This window comes from Pollicipes pollicipes, unplaced genomic scaffold (genome assembly GCF_011947565.3).
Source record: "Pollicipes pollicipes isolate AB1234 unplaced genomic scaffold, Ppol_2.1 Scaffold_6052;HRSCAF=7182_pilon_pilon_pilon, whole genome shotgun sequence".
NCBI classification, from domain to species: domain Eukaryota; kingdom Metazoa; phylum Arthropoda; class Thecostraca; order Pollicipedomorpha; family Pollicipedidae; genus Pollicipes; species Pollicipes pollicipes.
The window spans coordinates 27616760-27636709 of record NW_023596805.1 but is presented as its reverse complement, the minus strand read 5'-3'; the positions used below and the strand labels follow the sequence as shown (position 1 = coordinate 27636709).

The window sequence follows — 19950 nt, the reverse complement described above, 5'->3', positions numbered from 1 at the left end:
AGGACCGTTTCCGGCGGGGGCGACGGCGCGGCGCGCCCGCCACGTTCCAGTTGGCGCAGCCGCCACCCTCGGCTCCCCCTCTCCCATTAGCGGCGGTAATCGCGCGGCGGCGCCTCGGCTGCGCCCCAGACCGCGAGTGGGCCGAGCTGGCCGGCCGCGCGCCTCCGCGATATAGGTCACTGGTGGCCGCCGCCCGCCGCCCGCCGCCGCCCGGCACCGTTAGCCGCCGGCGGCGCCGCGGACCCGGAGACTGCGCGCGCGCTCCGCGCCGACAGGAAGATAACACCAGAACGTCGCGCGGCGACAGCGAGAGAGCACGGCAGCCCGGGACCGGCCAGCGGGACGGCGGCGCGGCGGTGCTACTCAGAGGGTGACGACGTGGGCCGGAGACTGCGACGCTCGGCGAGGATGAGGCCCCTCTGTCTGGTGAGTGTCGACCGTCTCTGCTGTCGTGCTGTCGGTGCATTCGGGGTAATCTGTGCCGTCCGGGCAGTTTGGTAATCGGTTGCAGGGTGTTTTTTTCGGTCTGACATGTGACTGCGTCTCTTGTTTGCATTGGAGCGGCTGTTTCGGATACAGCCACCGCTCCCTAAAGTCACGTCACAAACGCACCGTGCTGCACAACACACTACTCGCAGCCGTCACTCCTCTTCCCACAGTCACGCGTTGCCCACTTACAGCTGGGGTCGCGATACGAGCTCGGCAACGCGTTCTTCCCACAAAGTTCCGGCGATTCAAATTATTCCGTAGCCTCGAAATTTTGCAGCCGCGTTACTTCACCAAAACGGCCGGCAGGCCATGTCATGGCGACGAGCATGTCAAAGCAACGAGCATATTTGACAGATCAGTGATCGTGGGCTTAAAATCAATTGGTGGACGGATTCCATGGCTACGGCTACCATATGACCCACTTCAGTGAGTATGTTTGGAGGCGTATCGGAATTTGTGGGCAATTCCTCTGTACCAAAGCATCAGCATGCTGAGCAGGTGGTATGCAAGGAATTGGCCAAGCCATCGATCTTACATTAGAGCATGTCTGGCAAGATTATTATCATTCCACAAAACTTTCCACGTTATAAGCACACTGCAAAAGCGGATCACGCAGTTTGCGTTTTTGTGCCAGACGCCATATGCAGATGCATGATATTAAGTACAAGCCTTCACAAAAAAGTTCTCTGGTATGAATGTTTGAGAACGTTTGATAATATCTGGCCAAAACTATGTGGAAGGTAAAATTTGGACGTGATTTCAAAGTACTAGATTGTGTCAACTTTTCAACAATTTAGTGCCATCAACTTTCCTGGAAGCGATTAATCTACACCTTATAATCTTAGTTATCTAAAAGAACGGCTGTTCTGTGGGGATCCACCAGTTGCTTAGCTCAACTCTTCAGCGACATACTTTCTCAGGTAACCATTACTATATGATGGAGATCGATTGCAAAGGTCCTCCCACACAGCAAGCGATCCTTTCCAGCGTCTCTCATCGGAAAGGCTCTGTGTCTGTGAAGGAATTGCCCGGTAGTTTACGCTGCCGACCACATCCACACCGCAACCTAGATCTAATGTAGTGTAAGCTCAACCAACACCCCCATATAGATAACACAGTAGTAGTAGCCTTATTCCTCGCAGAAAAGCCAAGACAATTGAGATATAGATGCGTTAATATCTCGGCAACACGCCCTCATCGAAACGAATAACGCTTCTACCATTCGCTTCGACGAAGGCATGTTGCTGAAATATCAACGCATCCATATCTCCATTTTGCTGCTTTTTTTATCTCCGAGGAGTAAGGCTATTACCACTGTTTTATCTATGTGCATAATATTACTCGCAAATGCGTTTAACAACTTACATCACCCCGATATGCCGCCATCCGCAATTCTGTTTCAAAAACGCCCAAAAAGTGCAACAATGCTTGATTTGCTTTTAAGTAAGGCGCTTCAGTGGATATGGTGAGCGCAAATGTTGCGTTACTTAGGACGTTTTTGGAGAAAAAAAAACGCCTTCAGCCATTGGCTATTCCAGGACCGATGGGGCACGCGATAGCGGTCCGGACGCGAGTCCACAGTTATCTCGGCCACAATAGTCTTCGACAGCAGCCGATGAATGGGAGGAAACAATATTCCGAGATTGACAGATTGCTTGGCCTATATCAAGCTATCTACTCATCATTAGTAACGGGCCTCCCAAACAACCCCCCCCCCCTCCCCCCTCCCCGCTAGGCCACGCGTCTTCGCATTACCCGAATAGCCCAAATATTTCAAGTGGTTGATGTACTCGTCTATTGCTGCTAGAAAATTTCTGTAACCAACTAGACGACTTCTCTTCAATGGAGCACAACGCCTATGATACAGTGCAAGCGAGATAATGGTACTGCATCTCAAACGCTGCACGTCAATGACGCTATGCGCTGGAGCTGCAGTTGTTAACTTAGTATTGTTTAATATTTAGCATTCTTATTTAGTATTGCTATTACGTGGCTATTTTGCATCCGTTTTATACGCATTATAATCTTATGCGTTACACCGGTACATGATGACGAATACCTGCAACATATTTTAAAATACACCGGCGTACTCGTCAGAGAGGAGGCCTACCGGGGTAAGCCTTTGGAATTACTGGCTTTCACACCGGAGCACCGGCATCCATTGAGCGTCCACACGGGAGCACCGGCATCCATTGACCGTCCACACCGGAACACCGGCACCCATTGATCGTCCATACGGGAACACCGGCATCCATTGAGCGTCCACACCGGAACACCGGCACCCATTGAGCGTCCACACGGGAACACCGGCATCCATCGACCGTTCACACGGGAACACCGGCACCCCTTGATCGTCCACACCGGAACGCCGGCACCCATTGAGCGTCTACACCGGAACACCGTCACCCATTGATCGTTGTACGGTGTGAGTGACTTGTTGCCGTGACGTCACGCGAGCCTGCGCGGAGCATTGCCGTGACGTCACGCCAGCCTGCGTGACGTCACGCCAGCCTGCGTGACGCGTTCGATGAGTCACCCCGATCACGTGACCCAGTTGTGACAGCCGGAGCTGATGCCCGGACGTGTCCGGCTTCCTCCACCCCAGCTGAGTCACAGTTTTCTCCGGCGACTGGAAGCGGAGACGCATCGATGCTCTCGCGTGGCGCGTCTGGGAGCGGGCCCCTGAAGAGTCACTGCTCCGTAAAACGGCGAAAACGGAACGGTGTCATGATGCGCGTCGGCGCGGATGGGCCCCGGGCCGACGGTCATCGCCTGTGATACTGACCGATGATCTTGTAAACCCATGGCATGCTAGTTACGGGGCGCTGACATTGAGTCCTGATGATGAACGATTATTGGTGAGCTCGTTGGGTTTCATGCAGGTATTTATCTATTTTACAGGTCACACATCCCACTGGCTATTGAATCGGTCATCGTCGTTGATTCCTTGCTTGCAAAGCTAACACAGAATCAAAGATGGTTGGCATTTTACGAGGTAATTCGCTATCATTTGAATACATAAAGCTTGCGCTATTCACAAGTGTCTGAGATAGCAGGTGGAAGTGCACTCCAAACTATCGGAGGAATGGGAATATCACCATGTGTTTCTAACCAAGGGCGGCAACACTACACATTTTAACCCATTCCTGTAGTAGGATTGATTGCCAAGTCGAGACGATCTTTGTTTCCTTGCACAAAGCCGCAGTCAAACTACAAGACCCGTCATCAAAGCTCGTGGGTAACCTTACTCTTCGGGGTAGGAGCTATTTGCCACATTGCGTTTGGGTATATCAAATCAATTCACAAATTAGCCGCCTTACACAGTGAAGGCGGCTTACGCTTGTAATGATGTGTGCTCTAGAAGCGGTTGTTTTGGTGAACGCTTCATGGGCCTATATTTCATGGGTTTCTACCATTTCTAGTGCCGTATGACAAACAAAGTTGCATTACATGGTTTCACCTAACGATACCCATAAGGATCAAGCAAATGATGTTATGTACAGCAGATAGAAACGGATTGCCTGTGCAGTCGCGACGGCTCACATGTCCTTGCACAGGGTCGCTGGCTGAGCGCAGAGAATCGTTTGCTGCAGAGACTCAGTGAGCAAGCTGCCGTGTGAGGCTAGAAAGATGCTTTTTGCACCCGAATCTCAACTTAACTGACAAATAATCAGCTCAAAATCAAATTCCATCTCCCTGAAAACTTCTCTGCAGAGTAGGTTTACCTCTACATATAATGCACGCTACTCGGGTTCACGCTCAAGTACTTGACGTCATTGATGATGATGACTTGCCAAGCACTTGCTGATGCTTACGTACCACATGTTTATACCGCTCGGTGGGTGTAGTGATTCAGTACTCGAATACATTTTCACGATGTTGAAAATTCAATAACTTGCCGTGTAGTCCAAAATGTGTTTTAGAATGTCATCCAACCGTCGCTGGATATTTGATATTCACAACAGCTGATCATTCCGTAACAGTCGGACGAGCCTGTCCGCTCCATTTCCGTGACTTACGAACCCACTGCTGCCTTGCGGGAGGCAGTACTGAATGCTTCGCTCAAAGGCTTTTGGTACGGTGACAGATCGTTCACTCCGCCCTCTTGATAGTTCACGCCGCCCTATTGATCGTTCACTCCGCCCTATTGATACACAGCCTGACAAACGCCAGTGGGTGCTGGTTCGCGTGGCGTGACTCGCGTGAGTTGCTGCCGTCTGAAACTATGGGAATATGGTTGCGGCGCCGGCGGTAGTTCATGGGCCCACGGACAGATCGTCTGAACCATTTGGTGGTCACGTAACCGGTGCAGCGGAGTTTCGACGCCGATGATCATCCAGGGATTCCAAAAGCGGGGATGTCCGACCTTTGTTGCGATCATCTACGTCACTGCTATGCGTTTGCGAGCTGTATAACTTGGCCGATTGAGAAAGCTCTCTGCCATCAGCCGTCCGGTGCCTTCAGCGGGTGAGACGTGACCTTGGCGTGCGCCACTGAGCGACGCTGACCCGAAAGGTCAGCTCCTCACGAAACCTTTTGAACTTGGCTTAGGTAACGGGTGGCCCAGGCGTAGATATGCTCTGCTGCAGACTGAAATGCTGTGCAGGACACGGCGAAAGATGCGGTCCTCTATCACGAGCTTATTCTTGTAATAACTACATCTGGCTTGTTTCTTACATTAATTTTCTGCTACTTGAACTGTTTACAACGGTTCCGGATGGGCGTTATGGCCGAGTGGTTAGCACCATGGATTCCCATGTGCGGTTCCATGGCGGCGGGCTCGGTTATGAGCTCACCGCTAGTGTGTCCAGGACCGTGTCACCAGCCTGAGAACGTTGCCAGCGGAGCCTGTGGCGAGCCAGACGTCGCCGCCGCCGGCACTCTCGATTTCAGCAGACATGCGTGACTCAGGCGGCCGGTGGCCGTCTGACCACCGACCGGTGGTTTAAATGGGGCTTAGATACAGCTTAACACGAGTGCAAACGTGCCTACATCATGCGATGACAGCATAACAATAAACCAGGATGAGTTCCACGCAAGTCAGTTGCCATGCGCCGACAAAATTCGTCTTTTCTTATGAATCAATGGCTACAGCATTCTGAACAGTCTTTCTTGCGAGTGCGATGATTGTTAAATCGCGAAAGTCTATCTTTGTTTGCGCTCCTCCGGCAATATGTTTATCGCTGTTCCTGTGGATTTGCTAACGCGCGCCCGCGTGGTTGGTCAATTATGAAGTGCTTGGGTGGGGAAAAGAGAAGGATTAATTTAATGCCGTTTATAGGTCAAATGCTAAAACTAGAGCAAAAGGTTTCACAGAGGAGGTGGGACCATCTGTAAGCTCATTTGTACATACAATCTAGGTTTCAGGTCATGACCATTCAAATAAATTGCAGTTAAGAAGATCGACCCCGGGATAAGTGTCCGAAGTGACCTTAAACTTCCTTACGAAGCTAGTTTGACCCTAAATACGTTTCCTAAGCAAAAGGCTACTCCAGATCATATCTGGTGAGCGACAATCTGGCCTTTAAACGGCTAGAATTACTCAAAAATCAAGAGATCATGTGGATATTCTAACTTAAAGTTGCTGTCCAGAATCATCTGCGGTGGCAAGTTTCTCAAACCAACAGGCTAATCAAAGTGGTTTTTGGTCAGTGACGTCCCCTGCCCTTCACGAAATGAACTTAAAAAGGTGTTGACGGCCTTGCAAGAGAGAATCAAGAGACTAGACAAATGCGTCAAAACTACCTTATGAAGCTTTCCAGCGAACTTTCCAGCAAAAACGGTTGGATTTTGACCTTAGTGTGACCTTCATACCTAAACCAATGTGAAGAGAAATGGCTGTAATCCTAATTCAAATGTCTTATCGCCTGAGTAATTGTCTTAAAGCTGTGTTACTCTGTTTTACCCTCAGTTGTATCACATCCGCTTGACAGATTGCGTAAGAAAATCCTTTGTTGACATCCATGGCCTAACATTGACATGCTATAGGTCAGGGTGTACACGTATACGTGTAAAACAAGAAATGGGTCCACCGACGTCTAATGCCTTCGGCCCATGTCCATGGTTGATTGCCAGTCCTAGCATTTTCCTAGAATTTAGGTGAGCTTAACACATGGGCTGAAGAAATGGCTGCAAGGCGTCTCATTCAATATCCCAAGCTTACTCTTGTCGGATACATGTGGTTTAACTCTTGCATGCTAATGGAACCGCATGCAAGCAATCTTAGCGTTGTCAGCGTGTTAATGTGCAATACAACTCCAGAGAAACATTTCTAAATTTTTTTTTTTAAAAACCTTTCAGTGCATGTACCCATCGCGAAAACAGCTGCTATCAATATCATCAGATATCATGATCAAATTTGCTATCATCATCACATGTTATCATAATCAATAACACATAAGCTTCATATGGTAAGTCATTCCTCAACATCAAAACAAGTTTGGCACCGACCAAAAACTACTACACTAATTTCAACATCAAATGCGCAAATCAAAGCGGCCGAAATCCGGGAATAAAACATGATTTGGAGGTAGGTTAGGTCAACTTTATTTTGCTAGCCGCCTGAATCGATTTTCAAAAGTGCCAACATGATAACAAACACGGTATTACAATTAATGGCAATACAATGGCAGTAACACTTAAGCACCAACACAGGTTAGCAGGTCAGACCAGTGGAAATTAAGTTTAGAGGGAATTAATTCTGAATCTAAAGAAAATAAAGACAATGGGGCTGAAGCCAATTCCGACTCCAGCGCTCTTAGACCTGCTATATGTGGTTCCGAGTCTGACACATTATCCTGATCATTGCAACAAATCAGTTAGTGCATATATATATATATATATATATATATATATATATGTATATGTTACGCAAATTTGAAGGCCAGTACAGGCATAGGACAATAGGGCAAGCTAACCTTCATTCCAAACCGTAAAACTGTTCATGCATTTGCACCTCCAACCTCACCAATCATTAAAGTGGCCGTTTCTCGCTGGATAGCCAATCGAAGATGCATGTGTACGGCAAGGCATGATGGCATGCCATTGTGAGGAGCCGGCCGCAGCGGCGCCAGAGGTCGCGCGGTGACTGGCGGTCCTAACGCGGATCTCTGGCGCTCCACTATTCGGGTCAAGCCTGCATACCGGATGCCCGCGAATGTACAGCCGCCCCTCTCACATTCCGGGTTATGTAACGGTGACATTGCTCAGTCACGAAGCCCGGCAGAGCTTCCGACTCGGGTGGTAATTGATAGGCCTCTCGCTAGTGGGGGACGAGATGAGGCTGCCTCTCGCTAGTGGAGGATGACCTAAGGCTGCCTCTTGCCAGTGGAGGATGGCCTGAGGCCGCCTCCCGCTAGTGGACGATGACCTGAGGCTGCCTCCCGCTGGTGGAGGATGACCTAAGGCTGCCTCTTGCCAGTGGAGGATGACCTGAGGCTGCCTCCCGCTAGTGGAGGATGACCTGAGGCTGCCTCCCGCTGGTGGAGGATGGCCTGAGGCCGCCTCCCGCTGGTGGAGGATGACCTGAGGCTGTCCCCCGCTAGTGGAGGATGGCCTGAGGCCGCCTCCCGCTGGTGGAGGATGACCTGAGGCTGCCTCCCGCCAGTGGCAGTGACTGTGATAGCCACAACATCTTCGGGCAGAATCGCTCATTCGCTCAAAACGCAAGTCCACCATTTTTCGTCCGCTTAATGTCTTTTTTCACGGCGCTGTGGCCTGTCTTCCGCTCAGCGCTCTCTCTGGCCCGGTGTAAGCATGTCTGAATGGCCGTGCAGGGCCAGCTGGTCGGCGGCTGAGGTGGCCGGCCATGTGGGCCGCCCGGCTGGCTCAGTCCGGGCGCTCTCTTCCCAGCGGGCCGGCCTCCAGATCGCCCGGCCGACAGCTGATAATGATCGGATCGGCGGCCGGTTACTGACCCGACCAGCGGCGGCGGCCGGGGTCACCGGGTCACCAGGAGCTGCGCCCGGACGCCACTGCCGGCGGCGTTTTTGCTGCCGCCTTGCCCCCGGGCACCGGCCAGGACGGCGAGGTGCGCGCGGCGCTCTGTGTTTTGTTGCCGCGGCGCTGTTGATGAGGTGACGGAGGAAATGTGTGTCAAGAGAGCAGTGAGGAATGGAGTGGGAGAGTGACGGAGAAGATGGATGGAAGGAAGAAAGTGAGAGCAATGGATAGCGGTAGCAGTCAGAGCGATGGAGGACGTATAAGGGAAAGGAGGGGATTGGAAGGGAGTGAGGGATTCAGACAGAGTTTGAACAGACGGAAAAGGCTTGGATGTCCTTGACTCGAGCTTTGATGGCGCTAACGGCTTTGTAATGGAGGCTGTTAATCCAGGACACTGACTGTCATCGAGCATGCCAAAAACACAGAAAAGTAGCATGAGAAAAAGGCGTGAAAAACTGGAACAAGGTGAGGAAATACAAGAAGAAAATATTAAGAGTAACAGATGGGCGGGGAGGAGATATTTAGTTCACAGGACTCAAACTGCAGGTTGAGCGACTTACCCCGACACAAATATTAAAACTGGCAGATAACCGCACGCCAAAAACCCTTGCATTCCATCAAAGACCTATGCGACCGGAATAAGGAGAAGGGTGAAATAATTCTCATTTCTCGGTCAAAAATCCTATGCTATTTTGTGCCTACGCAGCAAAATCCACGCTGGTTTTCAGCACTGCACTATGACGTCCCACCTGCCTTGCTGCAGGTGCTGGGGGCTCTGATCTCAGCTGGGCCTTCCCTGGCCGCGGTCGTGGTTCCGGATCTTCACGATACGCTGCTGCCGCCACCTATCAACGACCCGAACAACCACGACCAAGATGACGTCATGCGCACCTTGACGGTGCGATGGCCACAAAAGGCGGGATCGGTGGCAGCTCGCGTGGTGGAGATCACTGATGACATCACGGCAGAGCTGCCAGATGAGGAGACTAACCGGGTATCACGCCAGCTGGACAAGAGACCTGGCATACTCAGCGACCAGCCGGGACAGGTGAGAACTTGAGGACTATCAGAACGGCTAATGATAAGGTCAACCCTGTGTACGCTCCCAAGTAGGCAAGGGTGTTGCGAAACAGTAAGCTTAAACAGGCGTTAGCACGCGCCTGGATGGTTAGTTAAATACCATTCGCTTGTGTGGGGAGGGGAGACTAAATTTGACTTCTGAGATCTCAGAAGCAAACAGAACTAGGTAACTAAAATATCCGTGTGAGTTGGCCAGTATGTAAACTCACTGACGTCAAAATTTGAGGCTCCCAGGTCATGACCTTGAGGCAACATAAGTTCAAACAAGATCATACTCCAGACTGCGGGCCAAAGTACTCCCAGACGTCCTCGTGCAGCCGCCTTGAACCTAAATGCCATTTCTAAGGAAAAGGCGACTTTGTTCATTTGATATCTGTGACGGCACTTATTTTCAATAAATTCGAAATAAGAACAAGAAACCACCCAACCAAGCAAAATCCCAAGTTAAAAACAAATTGGTTTTGACCTCGGACTGACTTTTGCACTTGACCTAGATCAATGAAATATGCTGTAAGCCGGAATATGATTGTTTTATTGCCTGCGAAACTATCTCAGAGATGTATTTCTTCTTCAAACACTCTTGTCGCATCCGATTGAGTGATTCTCTAAAGACTGCCTTCAGTCACAGCTACGGCATGACTTTGACCTACCATAGGTCGGTGACCTTGCAAGGCACATATCACTGTCTAATACCACAAGACCACTGTTCAGTTGCTTATTATATTCATAGTTTGGCGCTGGCACATCCCACCAATCAAAAATTACTATGCAAAAACCTTCGGGAGGGGAGAGAAGAGTTTAAATCTACCTCCACCCACGCGCGTGTTAAAGTGTGGCCATGGCAAGAATTCGGAAGCGCCTAAGCCACAAAATTATGGTCTAAAGAAGCCTCACACAGGTAAGTTCAACACAGATAATGTGGGCTTTCGGCAGATTGCCGACATCAGGTTGCACCAAACACGTATCGCATCCTTCCAAGCAACTCCTGCCGCTGGCCGCGTGTGCCGCCCCTGAGCTTGGTCGGTGAGGTCCGGGCCGAACCGCGGCGCCCCTGAGCTTAGTCGGTGAGGTCCAAGTTGAGCCGCGACGCTCCTGAGCTTAGTCGGTGAGGTCCAAGTTGAGCCGCGACGCTCCTGAGCTTAGTCGGTGAGGTCCAAGTTGAGCCGCGACGCTCCTGAGCTTAGTCGGTGAGGTCCAAATTGAGCCGCGACGCTCCTGAGGCTCGTCGGTGAGCTTCAGGCCGAGCCGCGAGGCTCCTGAGGCTCGTCGGTGAGCTCTGCGCCGAGCCGCGACATTCCTGAGGTTCGTTGGTGAGCTCCGGACCGAGCCGCGACGCTCCTGAGGTTCGTCGGTGAGCTCCGCCGGACCGAGCCGCAACGCTGACGACAGACCTGCCGACCGCAATTCTCACGGCAATTGGCGGACCTTCCCACGTGTCGGCCGGCCCTCCCCGGCGTGGCGATACGTCCCCGTCCACAGCGATACGTCCCCGTCCACAGTCGCGGACCACAGCCGCCGGGCCGACGCCGCAAACCAGCCGCCGGTCTGCGCGCCGGCGCCACAAGCGCCAGCCCGGTCCGCTGGGGAGGGAGGGCCTGAGCTCGGGGCCGTAACAGGGGCCGGCGTCAGTCCCCTCCCACACCCAGACGCACACAACTGCTCGGTGGGGAGGGAGGGCCGGAGCCCGGGGCCGCAACACGGGTCGGTGTCGGTCTCCTACACCCAGACACACAAAACTGCTCGGTGGGGAGGGAGGGGTGGGTCTGGGTCCGTAACACGGCCCGACGTCAGTATCCTCCCACACCCAGACGCACACAACTGCTCGGTGAGGAGGGAGGGGTGGGTCTGGGTCCGTAACGCAGGCCAGTGTCAGTTCCCTTTGACACCCAGACACACGCAACTACCCGGTGGGGGGGGGGGGGGGGGAGAGGTGGGGCCCGGGGCCATAACATGGGCTGATGTCAGTCCCCCTCACGGGGAGACGGAATAGGCTCGTAGTGGACCGAAACGGAAGGAACAGGCGGTAAGCTGGCTTCACCGGGCTCGCTTTCGGAACATGGCTACCGGGAGATATGTTATATATTTACTATGTTAATGATATATTTATATATGATATATTATAATATGTATTTATGTTTTCATTTTTTTGTATGTATTTATACATCACATTTATATGTTATAGATATGCATGATATATATTTACCGAGGTGTATGCTTCGTTACGACGCCAGTGCCAGTTCTAGGGATCAGGCAGCAAAAAATGCCCCTTTCTCCATGACACTTGGTACCGAAGCTCTGGCAAAGTGCTGGGATTGGGGCGAGATTAGCGAACCACCGCTCGTGCACGGTTAACGTTGACTGGCTGAATAACAAAGCGTTTAAATGTTTCTTTTTTCCACAAAGTTTCCTCAATAGTCTTTGGCTGCGTTCTTTCCCGAACTTGCACTGAATCCCGATTCACTGCATGATTTTGCTTGCATTCAATGTGCAAATTCACGTGGCGCCCATGATGATTAGCGTCCCTTGGGCGAGCAATACCACAAAAACTTGAACTTCTCGTCCATCGGTGCGCCCGATGACCTCTGGTGGCATTACAGTCGGGCCGAGCGGTTGAACAGTCACCCATCGAGCGGTACGACGGACCCGTCAGCGAACGGTACCAGGAGCACGGGGTACGTACCCGACAATCTGATCGCCCGACGTCGAAGGCGCTAGACCCTTTGTAAGCATCAGCTCTGATTTGCGCCGATTTGTCCACGTGATTTACGTTGTAATATCGATATGCGTTTACATGTCGTTTCAAATCGCTAAGTTATCGCTAATCGCTGAAATAAGATACCGTTATGGCAGGTCGCATACCACGCGCTCCTTGGCGGAGGATGTGTGGTCGTGCCATTTCTTTCCTCGTGTCTTTGACGCCACTTCTGTGTGTGGGCAGGGCTCGTCAGAGAACGAGTTCACCCCCGAGGGCATAGAGGAGGTGCGTTACAGCCGACCACAGGCTCCTGACCTCAGTGACCCTCAGCAGGAGGTCACCGAGTACAACCCGTACCAGCTGTTCCCGCAGAGTGAGTGCATTTTAGCGAAAGCCCGTTCGTAGGTGCACGCGAGATAGGTGGACAAATCGCTTGAAATGTACCATTTCACACGTTGTTGTCTGTTTTCGCTCCGCTTTTGCGTTTTAAATTAACATGTGCTGCCATTTGCTATGTTAAATATCTCTCGATCTTGATATTCTGCGGCATTTAATTGCGCGCTTTTCTGCAGCCATCCAGTATGTTTAAGTGCTATCAGCTTTGCCGTGTACACTCGTAGCCAGGGTTCCATAAAAACCCACGCCGTGCTCCACGAACGGTCAGATGACTTCCCATCCTCCATTTCAGGTTTCCACGAGCTGCTCGACATCCCAATTCACGTGTTCAAGAACGGCACGGAGGTGCGCAGCCACCAGAGGCCCCGAGGCCCCACAGTCAGCGGAGGGTACGCCAACACCAACCTACAGGGCTATGGTGCCGAGCAGACGTCCGCCGTCCAACGACGCTCAACCACCACAGCCACCACCACCACCACCACCACCACCACCACCACCACTACTGCAGCACCGACCACCAGACGGCGCACCCGGCGCCCGCTCGTCACCGACGGCGTGCAGTACGTCACCACCACGCCGCGCGCCAAGATCGTGACGCCCGGCAGTGGCCAGTTCGGCTCACGCGTGACGGCCGACTCGCGGCGTCCGGTCACCGTCCGGCCATCTCACCAGCATGGCAGCTTCGCTTCGCACGGCTTCGGCACAGACCAATCAGACGACCACTTCGGCGGCCATGACCTTGGCTCCGCGCCCTTCGACCAATCAGAGGACGAGCCGGCAGTGACGCGTGCGCCGCTGCACCAACAGCTGGCGTTCCGGCGACGACCGGGCGGTTTGAAAACTCGCAAGCGCGTGCCGTTCATTCCCCGGCCATCTTCTGCTGAGAAAGAGCGACAGCCAGTTCGAGATATCCCGAACAGAGAAGAAGAGGACGACGATCTGTATACCGACGCTTTTTCACACGACTTCCCCGCCTTCCCGAACTTTGAGACCAACTTTGGCGATTTTGGCCGTCGTAAGGACACGCCTCCCGCTACGACAACGACCACCACCAGGCGCCCGACCGAGGTCACCAGAGAGGTGTATCACGTGACACCCAGCGCAGTGGAGCCCCAGTCGTGGCGGGACACAGTGACGCCGCGGCCTGCACCGGTCGAGAACAAGGACAAGAGGCACGGCTCGCCGAAGAAGCCCATATTCCGGAAACCGCTTCCGGAGCCGCAGCTGGTCGGGGGCTTCCAGAAGCCTTTCCGTCTCACTCCAGAGACGGCCCTCGAGGAGGAGTCTCATGCTGAGGAAGGTGAGAAGCAACAGGAAGGTCTGTTCTCTCCGGAGAACCAGGCCCCGTCGCCGCAGAATCAGAAGCCATTCTTCCAGCAGCAGCAGCAGCAGCAGTCGCTTTCTCACGCCGAGCAGCAAGAGCAGCAAACATCATCTCACCATCGTAGTCCTGCTCCGCACCAACAGCAGCAATTCCAGCCCCAGGAGCCGTTCCAGCCCCAGGAGCCGTTCCAGCCCGTCTTCCCGAACAGCGGGCAGGCCGGACGCCTCGATCCGCGTAACGGGAGGGGCCGAACCTGCAGTCGGGCCCCGGTGCCGGCCATCCAGCAGCTGCCCGGCCCAGCTTCGGCCGGCCCGCCGCCAGGCGCCGCCTCTCGACCGTTCGGAGGCCCACAGCGTCCGACGTCGGACAACAGGCCGGGTCTGCTGCCAGGGGGCAGGGCAGGTCGGCACAGGGAGGCAGGCCGGGCCAAGCCACAGGCAGGCAGGCCGGTACAGCCGCGCAGATGGCAGGCCGGGCACGCGTCCACCGCCGTCCTCCGCCCACCAAGAAGCCGTCGTCTGGTGGCTACCTGGGCAGTTTGCTGAGCTGGTTCCGCGGTGGCGAGGAGGAGCAGAGGCCGCAGGTGGCGGCCACCAGTCCGGCCTCGTCCGCCAGGCCCGCGGCAGGGCGCGGCGCCGGTCCGGCCACTAGAGGGCCGACCGAGGCCCGGCGACCGCAGGCTCCCGCGCCGCCCGGCGCCGACCGGAGAGCGCCGTCAGAAATAGGGGTGCAGTGGCCCCCCAGGGATTCCCCGAGGGGTTCGGCGGCGGGCCGAGCCGGCCCTTCTCGCCGTCGCGCCGCCTCGCTGAGCGGGTCAGCGCCGCCTCCTCCGCCGCGCCTGCTGCCGGCTCTCGACCAGCAGCGATCACCGGGCCTGGTGGCGCGCCGGTGGCAGCTTCGTCCGCCAAGACCCGCTGCCGGCCGGCTCCGAGGCAGCCAAGACGGCCGTCGAGGCACCCGCGCCCGAAGCTCAACATCCTGCCGCAGTTTCAGGCCGAATGCTGCCGGCGCGGCGCCGCCGCGGCCATCGCAGCGGCGCCGGGGACAGACGGAGCCGACCCGCCGCCGCGGCGCGCCCGAGGTACAGCGGCGTCGCGGCTCCGGTGAGCTCGGCAAGCTCAGCACCCTACAGATGCTGCACCCCAAGCTCTCCAAGCCGAGCGTGGCGCAGGTGCTCCGTGTTCCCGAGGGCGGCGGGTACCTGCTCGCCGAGCCTCAGCGGCGGCGACCGCAGCGCCCTCTGCGCCCAGCGCCCGGCCGCCCCAGCAGCTGCCGCCGCGTAACCGGACGGGACTGCGGCCACCGCCGCTGCGTCGCGTCGGCGGCGGCAGGCGTCCGGTGCCGGAGCCGACGCGGGCTGACGATGCGAGCCACGCCGACGGTGCGGGCCCGACCACCCTGCTCAACGAGAAGCGGAATCATGGTGGTGGGCCCGTTCGAGGAGCCGCCGCCCGGCGCGCCGTACATCCCGCACCCCGAGGAACATGTCGAGCGTGGTGTCGTCCACGGCGCGCGCACCGTACATCGGCGGCGCGTGCGAAGGCGCCGGTGGAGGCGGCGCTGCAGCAGCAAAAGCCGGAGAGAGCGGAGAGAGGGCGGAGGAAGGGCGGGCTCCTGGCGCGGCTGGTTTCGGGGGGGAGCGTAAGGCAAGCGACGCGGTGGAACGCGCTGAGCGTCCCTTGCTGTCGAGGGATGACACCACGGAGCAAGTCGGCAGCCCGTGACGAGCAAACAAGTAGTCGTGGGTGGGTCAAGCCACGACGGCAGAGCCCACTACCGGAAGGTAACGAAGCTCAGTTTCACGCCATCGACACCAGTTCGCACGTCCGCCAAGACAATCGCCCAAAGTTAACGCTACACCCAAGCCATAACAACCCCCACGACGACAACTACACAGGGATCGGCGGCGGCGACGGCGAATTCCCGCTATGATCCGCGGAATGACTACATGACAGTCGAGGTCACCCACACGTCCAGCTACGGCCGTCGGTCCGCCGAAGGGACCCGGCGTTGGCAAGGTCATTCCCGTCGACCTGGGGTCACGGGAGCGCACGCTGGAGTCGGAACAGCGTCCCCCGGCTGGCTTCCGCCGCGGCAGCGTCTCCAATGCGCCACGGCCCCAGGGCTCGACCTTGAGCGCGGGGTCATCGACCCCGAGGGAGAGGTGGTCAACGCCACGGTCCACAGACCGGTCTCCAGCCGAGTTCCAGCTGCCGGAGCTGTACAGCGGCTTCAGACCGATGTTGAACTGACGCTGGCGTCTGGACACTACACATCAGAGGAAAACGTAGCTGTAACAGCACGTGGCTTTGATGGACAGTGTTAGTTTTTCCTGAAACAAGCTGCTAGAGATACTCACCATGTTGCAACTTAATCGACGCATTCCCCCCCGCAGAGTTCAGGCGAATTTGTCAAGCTAGCGTCAGCTTAAACTGAAAGCCATCCTGAAATTAAAGGTTTCTCAGAGGCCACAGGACAGGGCCCACAACGCTTCGGATGACGTGAAAAAGGAGAACGCGTGCGACTGCTAATGAGTCCAGGCCGGCTATAATCGGCAATTAGACACACCACCATGTTAAACATCTCGCTCGTTCGACTCGCCATGCGTCGCAGTCAGAGGCAATGTTGCGCAAGACCGGGGAGACTCCCCCAGGTTTATTAGCCCAGGGCATCCAAAAGTATCCAAAATTCACTTGTCCCTTCGGCGTTGACGAGTCTTGTCTCGCCATTTGGAGCAAAGCGATGTTCAGCCTCAGCGTTGTAATCATTTACCTACAGTCCCCGTATTACTCATGAGTTGCTGTTTCTGAATGGGAGCTCTTTCTGTCACATTGGCGAGGTGGAAATTGGAGAAAGAGGGGAAGGCTCCACCACCTCAAACTGACTATGATCGTACACCTCCACACACAAGTATTCCCGAGACACCACTGTGGAGAGCACGACGATCTCACATAGGTGATGTCATCAAGCAGACAAAGCTGATACGTTGATAATAGTGCAGCAGCTCTCTCCCCCGCCCCCGCCCCCCCCCCCCCCACCCCCCCCCCCCCCGGCCGCCGGGCCGCGAAACTTCGGCGAGCGTATTCCAGTGAAACCCGCAGCGCTCGTCTCGGAATCGAGAGCTGCTCGCCGTTGTGAATTGAATTGCATCTGCAGTCAGCTGCTTCCCAGCACTGCTCGTGTTTGATTCCTTTAAGCGCTGGTTGCTCAGTCGCCGATAGGTGGTGTCGGCGTGGACTGGGCGGCAATTGTTAGGTTTAACTCTCCTTGTACTCGTGTTTGCTTATGGTAGTTCACATGTAGTGCATTTGAATAACGAGCACGCAGGTGGCCGATGAGGGTCTCGTGTTAGTTGTTATGTTGTTATTTATTTCATTGTGTGCATTCATACAACAGATATTACTGCTCTTTTTTGATAGCACGTGTGTTTTCTCATGATTGGCTATTTATTAAAATGTTGGAGGAGAGCACAGGGCTGGTTGGGTCGATTTGTGACGTCGGTCCACAGGGCACGCTCCCCCTGAACAGGAATGAATGAAGGACGGTTTTGCGCGTGCTAGCGCGCGGTTGTATCGTTTCCCACAATTGAAAGTGTACTAAGTTCTGTCGTGATAACGCTAAATACATCATTTGTTACCTAACGTTTGTGGGTGTTGAAGGCGCACTCTGCTAACGAACCATGCAGACTCAGAGTAAAGGCACCTTCAGTTTCGAGTATCGCCACGTGAGTAATGAGTACTCGTGCGAAGAGTAATGCACGTGCAGTTTCGAGTATCGCCGCGTGAATAATGAGTACCTCGTACAGAGCAACGCACGTGCAGTTCCAGTAGCATCCAACGTGACAAGGAATCGACAGTGGAAACCAAGGCAAAGAGCCTAATCTGCTAATAAATCTCAATCACAGTGCTGATAAATGGTTCAAACAGTAATACCCCACATTTCAATCGCACCATCTCACTTCATAAATCACGGGTATTCTGTCCGTTGCTTTTCATCCTGGGCTATGGCTGGCCAACTGAACGCGCCGCGCATTTGGCGGGTGCAAACAAAAACAAAACTTTGATGATGCCTAGAAAGTGTTGTATACTTGAAAGTGGAGCAAAATTACGGCAGATGCGGATCCCCGTTTCAACAGGTCAGCACCATGACCTCGCACGAGGCAGATCGGCGGCAGTTCAGCCGCGTCGCTGTGTTGTGTGGTAGCCATTTCGGTTGCTGTGCTCTCGCAGTTCTCTTGCACCAGGATCAATGGAGGCGCTTATGCGCCAGGGGATTACCTGTTGTCAACCGTAGGTTGGCCAGCGTACACGGTATGTTATTCCACTAGTTCTGTTGGTTGTATTTGGCCGAGCTGATGAATAACAGCAGGTGTTCAGCGTTTCTAAAACGCCACAGCTACACGAAAAGTAGCTAAATAGCAACACGGCCAACACGACCGGCCTTAGCGCAAAATCGCCTGTCACCGTAGAGCTAACGGCGGCCAGCCTCTTACAGAGTGATGGCCTAATACTGCGGTCTTGGAAAACACTTACAACTCAATATCGGGACTGTGTGCAATCGTTCGCACTGGTATAAGGCTATCAGCTGCCACTGCATCCTGCCTTTCATGTTATTTTCTCCGGTCGATCCTCCGACAGCGTATCGCTCAATGCTGGCCAGTCACCTGGAGCGACGATTTGTGAAGATAAGGCGCTGGTGTGAAATACTTTTGTTTGTGGGTGAAAGGTGCAGCCTGGCGCTACTGTGCGCTAGTGCAGCCTGGCGCTACTGACTGTGGGAGCGTTCTCAGTCTGCAAAGGATATCTGACATCGGCAGACATGACATTTTGTTTAGAACACCCCGTGACAGCGCGGGTTAATACCCATTGGCCTGCGCCTCGAGTGACAGCCATGCTATGGAGTCTGGGGGCAAAATGTCTCATCAAACTCAAAGACTGCAACTATGTTCATTCAATAACACGATACATGGCTATCAGCTACCAGTACAACATACTGGTCGGATTTTGTTATCAATTTTTTTCTGGCGACCTCTGAAAACTTATCACTAAATTCTCGCGGACAAACGATGTCCAATATGAAATACTTTTACTTTTGTGAGAAAGGTGCAAACGTATGCACACGACGCTTTTATGGGATGACTATCGACCGGCAATGTAAATCTTGCATCGGCCAACTTGATAATAAAACTGCAACCAAATCCGCCAATGGTGCCACCCTGGCAGCTGGTGGCACTAAGCTAGCGCTATCGAATGCCCACAGTTGCAATCCATTTGCCTGCATATGAGTTTTCTCCTGGACCGTTGTAATATGACCATCATTTCAAATGCAGTGCACACTGGATGCCAAGAAGTATCTTTCCCAAATGATGGGTTGAACACAAATGGTCATGCCGCCCGATATGAGATTTACGTTTCTAGCCATAGTGCTCTCACAATGACATCGCGTGAACACAGTTGCACCCTCTGCGTATAAATAAATGCATTTCAAATGAAAAGACGCATCTGTGCAAACCACCGTTTTGGCCGGCACGCAAGCATTGAGTGGTACTCGGGCGGGGGTTGGACCGAATAAAATCGAGATAAAAATCTGGCGAGTCCGTTTTGCTGACATCTGATAGCCCTATACCAGAGGTATTGAGAGAACACATTAAAATCGTGCGGCTTAACCATAAACATACTTTAATGATAAGCACATCCGGGCTCCCTGCTTAAGCTATCACATTATGGATAATTGGGCCGTAGTAATTTTGCGCCGTCATAGGGTATCTGAATAAAATTGGCGATGCAGGCTGATACGAGTCTCACATCGTGGATTTAATGCGCTCCCCAATGACATCCTGTGCGCTAAGTGGGACCTTCCACACAAGCAAACGCTTTTCGAATCGGACGCCGTGGCTGTGAAATCACCACTACGAACTGCCCCAAGCATTGACTAATGCGCTGTTGCTCTGTTAACCAAACAAAATCAAAACCAAAATCAACGAGTGTGCTGTACTGACAGCTGACAGCCTTCAGCAGCGCTGTCA

At 53.9% G+C, this 19950-nt stretch overlaps 1 protein-coding gene across 1 annotated transcript in view; it reads left to right on the top strand.

The window, feature by feature from the left end:
* The first annotated feature begins 292 nt into the window (after positions 1 to 292).
* The window catches only part of LOC119104413 (uncharacterized), a 55932-nt gene continuing 36274 nt past the window's right edge, over positions 293 to 19950 (top strand). The window contains exons 1-6 of the mRNA XM_037228111.1: positions 293 to 426; positions 9194 to 9478; positions 12108 to 12182; positions 12449 to 12578; positions 12894 to 14140; positions 15007 to 15122. Of these exons, the coding sequence (XP_037084006.1) occupies positions 409 to 426; positions 9194 to 9478; positions 12108 to 12182; positions 12449 to 12578; positions 12894 to 14140; positions 15007 to 15122 (1871 nt within the window). The 5' untranslated portion in view covers positions 293 to 408. The remainder of the gene's footprint in view (positions 427 to 9193; positions 9479 to 12107; positions 12183 to 12448; positions 12579 to 12893; positions 14141 to 15006; positions 15123 to 19950) is intronic.